The 8,526-nt window shown below is 39.5% G+C and overlaps 1 protein-coding gene across 1 annotated transcript in view; it reads right to left on the bottom strand.

The window, feature by feature from the left end:
* LOC122804162 (myoglobin-like) overlaps window positions 1-8,222 on the bottom strand; it is a 49,417-nt gene extending 41,195 nt beyond the window's left edge. Inside the window, exon 1 of the mRNA XM_044073851.1 lies at window positions 8,040-8,222. Coding sequence (XP_043929786.1) covers window positions 8,040-8,140 — 101 coding nt within the window. The 5' untranslated portion in view covers window positions 8,141-8,222. The remainder of the gene's footprint in view (window positions 1-8,039) is intronic.
* Window positions 8,223-8,526: the final 304 nt, after the last annotated feature.

Genomic DNA, 8,526 nt, shown 5'->3' with positions numbered 1-8,526 from the left:
GAAGAAATGATTTAAAGGTTACAAGGTTATGTGAAATTTAATGAAATATACTATTTGTGAAATAAAAATTCTCTCTCAGTATGTGAAAGCAGATTTTGACAACATTGTAAACTGTGTCTTATTTTAATTTACTGTGTCAGTTTTCATTCCAGTTTAAGTTCTGAATTATTCAGCATGAAAAACTTCTCCAAAGCTAACTTTGAGCTTTTAAGAATAGAGGTGGCTAACTTCACGGCACCCATGCAAATAGAGAATAGTTGCATGGCCGCCGAATCATACACTAGTGCACTGTACGTACACATACACAAATGCATGGATCTCGTCATACTCACTAGAACCAAGATGCTCTCCTCCAAAAAAAGGAAGTCGATCTGGTGGTCCCCTGCCATAAACAAACTCTACAACAGAAGGAGGAAACTGATGCAGAATAAGGTGAAATCCCAACACTGGAAAAACTCCCTTATCAGCCTCAACAAAAAGTTGAGATCAATCAGCAAATCCTCTAAAGCTAGCTATGAAAACCGAATTGCAGCAGATAGTAAAGACAACTACAAGACCTTCTATAGTTATGCAAAGAACCTCCATGCAATATCCAGATTTGCTCTGAGCTACTGCACAATGGTACCTCCTATACCGAGCCAACAGATATTGCTAATATACTGGCTGACAGATTCAGTGCCAACTTTACCCCTCCTCCCCAAAGGACCAATCACAATACCAGTAGATTGCCAGGCACCCAGTATCACTGCTGCACAGGTTAAAACAGCACTGTCCAAGGCCAAGAATACAGCTTCTATGGGACCTGACAATATCCCTGGCTGTGTTCTACATAAAGTACAGAGTGAACTGGCACCTCACCTGTGTGCCCTGTTCAATCACATCCTCACCTCAGACTTTGTCCCTACTGAATGGCGCACTGCTATAGTCATCCATCTTCACAAAGGAGGGGTGACTATAGACTCTGGGAACTATTGCCCCATTAGCCTGACAAGTCTGATATGCAAAGCTATGGAATGCATCATCATGGTTCTAATAAACAAGGATATAGGGAATCTCCAAACTCTGGATCCCATACAGTTTGGTTTTGTGAAGGGTAGATAATGCCTGCTCAACTTGGTTGACTTCTTTGAGTCATTCACCAGAGATGTGGATGAAGGCAAGGTGGTTCACACAGCCTACCTTGATCTGGCCAAGGCCTTTGATACCATTCCCCACTCAGGAATCATAGAAAAACTCACTAACCTAGGCATCAACCACTATATCACTAGGTGGGTTGCAAACTGGCTCATAGATAGAACCCACAGTGTGAAAGTAGCTGACTCCAAGTCAGACTGCTGACCAGTCACGAGTGGAGTCTCACAGGGATCGGTTCTGGATCCTCTCCTGCTTGGTATCTACTTCTCAAAAGTCCAGTCCAACACGAAGGGACTCTGGCTGACAAAGTTCACAGATGATTGTGAGTTGGGAGCCATTATTAACTCCACAACTGATGTTGACATCCAACAGAAAGGCCTCAATGAGACCAACGACTGGTGTCAGAATCATGGCCTTAAGCTCAATGCCAAAAAATGTGGCATCGTCCCCTTTGGGAAAAACCCAGTTCCCATGAACTACCACATTAATGGTAGTCCACTGAACACAGATGGCGTTATAAGAGATCTGGGAACACAGGTTGACAGCAACCTCTCTTTTGACCACCACACTGCCACTGTGGTCAGAAAGTCCTTCTATGTGGCATATCTCATAACTAAGTGTTTTGCTTCCAGGAAGAAAGAGGTCATTATCTCCCTCTACTCTTACCTCATTAGACCAATCATCGAGTACAATGCCCCATTTGGCATGTACCTCACTAGACACCTGCAACAACTGGAGAGGCTGCAAAAGTACCTCACAAAGAGGATCCTAGGCCTTAAACACTCAATAAACTCCAACTATTCTCTGTTTCATATCGCCTACTTAGAGGCGATCTCTGCTTGACATTGAAAGCCATGTCTGACCTAGCTCTGTTAGAAATGCTACATCTAAAGAAATCCCAATCTCTCCACACCACATGCTCCAGAGACCTCAACCTCAGTACCACAATCAACAGAATGTGCTGGAGGGAGAGGTTCATAACCCAGAGACTGCCCATGCTATAGAATAGACTTCCCATACATGTCAAACAGACCACCTCACTGGCCCTCTTCAAGAGAAATCTTGATGAGTGGATAGGAAATAGAAGATTCACCCCAGGGATCACTCCAGTGGCTCTACTCAACAGAGGCACTGGAAACTAAGGTTGGGTGGCACGATGCCAGGGTAATCCTATGGGCTAGGCTTGCAAAGGCTCCAGGGCCATTAGCCTAGTACACACCTGTAAACCTATATATTGCATTGACTAATGTAACCAATGGCTCATCCCACAGACTGGAGTATGAGTCTTATATACAGACAGGATTTTTCCAAAATATAACCGCCTCTGTTTGGTATTGCCTTTATCCCATACAGTGAATGTTATAGATGGAATTCCATACTTCACTACAGAAGAGAAAAATTAATTTTTAAATGGCATGCCTCAACCAAAAAGAAAAATAAAAGAAAAACAAATAAATAAATAAATTTTATCAAGTCAACAGTCTAAAATCAGTTTAATAAAATATATAACTTAACAAACTAAAAGATTACCATATATGCTTCAGTTTTAAAATTTTAATTTTACCATATTTTACTGCACAAAATGATTTAAATTGTTTCTAAAAAGGGATAGTATAAACTGTAGTGTACACTGTGTATGCTTGGCTACAATAGGATTTTTATTAGTCCAAATATTATGGCAGTGTGAAATTGTTATCTGTCAAGCAATGAATAAATGCTTTGAGATTAGTATGATTGCCTTAAGACTAATGTGTGCATAGAATTCCATACTTGAAATATTTCAGTTTATGTATCAATAGTATTTCAGCTTAGCTTACTGGCCCTGTTGGCTACAAATCTGAAGATGGCACCACTAGTTATTAAATACACTTGACTCAGCTTAGTGAAAAAGAGACTGGAGTGTCTTCTGTGCAGAGTCTGAATGCCCTCCCTATGTTCAAGTGGGTTTCCTCTGAATAATCTAGTTTCCTCCTACATTCCAAAGATATGCAGTAGGTGGACTGAACACTCAAAATTGGCTATATGCATGAATGTGAGTGAGACTGTGTGGTGTCAAAGAACTACCAAGGCAGGGCTAGCCGCCTGACATTGTAAACCTTGGCTCTAGATACTTGCATTGTTGAAGTGATACCCTGATCCCATGCACAAAAATGGGAAAAGAAGTTGTGGCTGGATGTATGGACGGATGGATGGATGCATTGCAGAACAACAAACTTGTGGGCAAGGGACCCCGCAGGATTTTTTGCAGGGGGGTGCAAACCCAAAGTCCCGCCCACACAGCCCCACCTCCTCTGCCCACACAGCCCCACCCCCTCTGCCCACATAGCCCCACCCCTCCATGCACGCAGCCCCACCCCCCACCCACGCAGCCATTCCAGTGTCCCATTACTTGGCTATTTCTCCCCATTTGTCATAGACACTGTTCAAATCTCTCAGTGTGCATACTGTTTTATGCTTTACTTCTACAATGATTCCAGATATTTGGATTTTATTTACAACTTTTATTTCAAATTTTATAGCACAAACACTGATAGACATTTACTAAACCTAAACAAAGCAATAGTCTTACAATGAAAACAGATTTATCATTAAAACCTTACCTTTGAAACCCACATTCACTGAAACAGCATTGAAACCCACATTCAAAGAAAATGCATCTGGCCAGTGGCAGGTTAAGTTTACCTTTGGGCTGTTTTCAAATCATACACTCCTTGCACACATTTTTAGAACCATGCAAAAGTTCTTTGATTCACCTTCCTGACTGTATTAATTATACTATATAATAATTGAATTATATCCCTTGTATAATATAGCACCACTTGTTAGAGTGTGTTTTAAATTTATAGTTCTGAACATTTTTCCTTTAAGCAATGAAAATATCATATGAACCAATAATGACAACCTGCCCAATTCAAAACATTTCAACCGTAAAGGGCCACTCACACTTGTCATACAATCCACCAATATCAATTTCTGCATAGAAATTAATGTTAACTTAATTTTGAAAATAGCTGATGTTGGTCCAGACAGCTCCATATCTAGTTTCAGCCAAAATGTGCATGCTAAATCAGCAGTAATCTCAAACGTATGAGCAACAGCTTCATTTGCAGTACCAGGCTGAAGTGCAGGCATACATTGTTTCATATAAGTTTTAATTCCAAATGTAAGAAATTTAGAAGTTATAGCCTTTAGGGAAGATTTGTCTGGAGACTTAAGAAAACATATCAAGCACTAGCAAGTGTGGAAAAACAAACCAAGTATTAATAAAAACTAGTTTTTAGACCATAGAGAGAAGTAAAGCAAAACAAATCACTGGTCACTACCAGGAGTATGCCTGGAATTCTCTACTATTCATGGGTTCAGCGACGTACCATGAAAAACAGTGGTAGGTAGAGAGGGGGACAAACTCTGTACAATGTCAATGTTGAATCCCAGCAGAGAATGGCATGTAACAGCTATCTACTTAAGTTGTTTCAGGATCATAAAACTGAAGTTAGTCATTCTGGGTAAAACCCATGTAGTTTCATTGGAGGTACTTTAATATTAAAACATCTTCAAACCCCCCCCCCCCCATCCAAACAGTTGTTGTCCTTAATAATGCCATATGCTTGGCAGTACCCTTCTTCCTACAAATCAAAATGTCTGAAATTTATTCTTGTTTGTGTGATTCTGACACAGTTAGCCTAACCCATTACAGTGCATATAAATCTCAGTGGTTTCTTTACTGTATATAAAAAAATATATATATATATATATATATATATATATATATATATATATATATATATATTACCATTTACTGTACCAGTCTGGCAGGTATCCATGTGACATCTTTTCTAGTGCAGAGTAGTCAGCATGTGGAAAGAATATGCATTCTTCAGTAGCTCAATGGCTGTATTTCTGATATTAGCCATCTACCTTTTTTAAATGAATGGTTTTGCCATTTCATTTATTTGAGTTTTATAGATGTAGACAGTGATTGCCCTATTAACTGCTTCCTAACAATTCCTTTGAATTTCTATGGGTTATTTTTTAAACTTTGTTTATGTGATGAAATAACCTGTATGGGGGTGGGCTGTTGTTTCATGATGAATGCTTTAAGGGCCCGAATTAAATTGTTCTGTATCACTGGGCAAGGTAACTACCTCCAGAAGGCTTTGCTTCCTTATTTTGCATTGGTTTTATTTGTTTGTTTGTTTTTTGGAGCATAGTACCTGACATTCATTGTCTGGCAGTTTAGATTAGAGGATTAAGGCTATGAACTGCTAACAAGTTTCACCTTGTTAGTCTGTGGTTTGATTCCCTCATTCCATGTTGACTACTGTGTCACTGCGACTATGTCACTTTACCTTGATCACCCCCTGAAAAGAGGCTTGTGCTTAGTGTGTTTTCTCCATTAGTAAATAAATACAAATATGTTTGCCTACCTCTATATATAGTGCATACCCCCCCCCCACACACACACCTTCATTCAGATGCCTTACTCACTCTGAAAAGCGTCCCGTCTGTTATCTTCAGTGAAGTCCTCCTCTCAGCTAAAGTAAACCCATCACAGCTCCGTTTTAGTGCTTGCTGATCTGACTCCATCTTTCCATCTTCAGTCCTCCTCCTCTCAGCTAAAGTAAACCTATCAGAAGCAGCAGAAACCATTTGTTTCAAATTAATGCAGCAGAAACCATCCGTTTCAGTTCCCGCTCGCAAACCTGAAAATACGTGCACCACACGATGATGTCAGCATGCCCATAGTGCAGATATGACTTGACTTGAAGGGCGTTCTTAAAGAAGAATGCCCTAAAAAAAAAAAAAAAAAAACAAAACTTTTTTTTTTAAATTAAAAGAAGATTAACTAGTCAGTCGATTCCAGGGGGTGCAAGTGTACCCCCTTGCACCTGCCTGCGGGCGCTGTTGCTTGTGGGTCTTCATGGTCTGAGGCATACATTTTAACATCAGTGCATGTAAAAGGAATGAAAAAGTACTGAATGATGAAATATGCCTTTTTCTGCCTTAGATTCATTTTTTATCAAGCCTGCATTCAAAGTACATGTGCACATTTACCAAAATGTGCATAGCACAGGATACAGGCTCCTATAAAGCTTCTGCAAGGATAATGTGAACTCTTAAGAATGGGCTAGGACCTACTAAGTAAATGATGCTTAATGCTGTAAAGGACTGCAGATTTCAAGGCAAGAAGGAATCAGTCATGTTTCATGATGTAGTTACAATAGCATTAACCTTTCTCAGGTTTTAGTACCTCCACAACAAAGGGCTAGTCCTGCTGTTTTTGCCAGTAGCAAATGCAGCGTGTAGCAACCCAGTACACCAGCTTATAGTAGCTGGTGGGTCTTCTACAGAAGGAGGGCAGGTAGTTAGGAACATCTTCTTCTTCTTTTCCCGGTTAGGGGTCACCACAGCAGATCATCTGTCCACTCATAATTGGCAGTGGAGTTTTACGGTGTCGAGTTACCAGCCTGGCACCCACCCTTCCACAGAAGGCACACACACACACCGAGGGCCAATTTGGAGTGTCCAGTCCACCTACTGCATGTCTTTGGGAGGAAACCAGAGCACCTGGAGAAAACCCACGCGACCAAAGGGAGGACATGCAGACTCCGCACAGAAGGCACCCCAGCCGAGAATCGAACCGGAGAGCCTCTTGCTGTGAGGTGTCAACACTAACCGCTGCACCACTGTGGCTGACCTAGGTAGTTAGGAGCATATATTAGAGAAAATATGCAGGAGACTAGTACTAACAGAGCTGGGTGAAGACTCTGATAATGGCACACTAGCTGGTGCTACTAGTAAGTCCCAGCCAACAGTGCTAAAGGTGGATAAGAACTCCTAAAAGATCAATAGTGATCAGCAATGGTGCTACACCAGGTGAAGTTAGAGAGAAATAGCCCTAAGCAGTTCTGCATATTCACTGCATCATGTCCAGCACCAAGCATCACCTTTTACAAGCCTTATGAAAAGATACTGTCTGACACTTTTTAACAGAAAGCATTAGTGAATCTAAATATGAAATCATTATCAGGACCAGCCTGATGTATAGCAAAGTACTTTCTGAGGGAAACCACACATAGCAGAACCATGCAGACAGTATAACATAGCAAGAATATATACAGTTATAATACTTAAACAGCTGTTAGCTTTCATTTAAAGCCTCAAAAAAAGAAATGTAACCATTCGCATACAGCTTATAGGTGCTAAACATACATAACTATATGCTTTTGAAAATATAGCAGAGATACAGACACCAAGCTTCAGGGTGAAAAGATAACAAAAGAACTACAATGCAAAATAAAAGTATATTTATGAAATCAAAACATTGCATAACAGAGTTGGGGACAGAAAGAGAGAGACAAATACCCAATAAATTAGTAGCAACCTATAAGGATTACAAATTACTAAATTAATAAGTTAGCTGGATTTTAAATGACAAACTTGCAGTATGAGCAAAATATAGCTTCAGAACATACTAAATGTTATTTTGTTTTCTATGGCTGTATGTGCTAAAACTTTCTAAACAGCCCCTTTGATATCAGCTTATCAGTACTTCATGCCTTCTTCTGTATAACATATATTACAGTTTATTATTTTCCCATCTGTGCTTTTCAAAAGGATATATTTAGTAGCTTACTTTTCATGAGCAGTAAAGCAAATAATAATATTCTAGAAATGTACTTCTCATTTGCATAAATCTGTATCACAGAAGTGAAAAAGTAGAAATTCTTGGGGGCCATTACTGCAAATATATTACAGGCAAAGATGCAATACATGCAACTAGCTAATTGTTCTAATATATGTACTATAAAAGGATAAGTTATATACACATTGGTAATATAAACAGCAAATATTGACGTAAAAGCATGAAAATAAAAAATATAGAAAGAAAAAAAAATACTTACCCAACTAAAATCTCAACACCATGCTTTTCGGTATTAGGTTCAATGTTTTCAGCCAAAAAGGCAACCAGAACATTGTACTGTGCATCTGAAAGTACGCCCATTTCTGAATCTGAAGAAGACTTTTCTAAAGCAGGTAAACTGAAATTTATTCACTCAGTACTTTAGTTTAGAAACAGGTGAGTGTCTTTTATGTGCTCTGCAGCCTTTTTTTTTTCGCCTTCTTTTTGTCAGAATCACATTTGCCAATCAGATTACATTCCTTGGGATGGGCAGAGAAGGAATATTGTGGAGACTTGTTCAGGGTAGGGATTTGCCTGTGTTCACATCCTGCATCGGAGTTAAGTTACTTAATCAAAGCATTTCATTACTAATAAAAAAGTCAAGGAAGCACATTTGCTAATGAAAAAAATAGAGTCAAGAGCAAAACATATAGGTCCTCATTTGTTCTAAGACTTCGACACTGTTTCACAGGAAGGGAAAGTAAACA

This window comes from Protopterus annectens, chromosome 6.part0 (genome assembly GCF_019279795.1).
Source record: "Protopterus annectens isolate FY-2018-M chromosome 6.part0, PAN1.0, whole genome shotgun sequence".
NCBI lineage: Eukaryota > Metazoa > Chordata > Ceratodontiformes > Protopteridae > Protopterus > Protopterus annectens.
The sequence above is the reverse complement of the archived record's forward strand: the minus strand, read 5'-3'. Positions and strand labels throughout refer to the sequence as shown.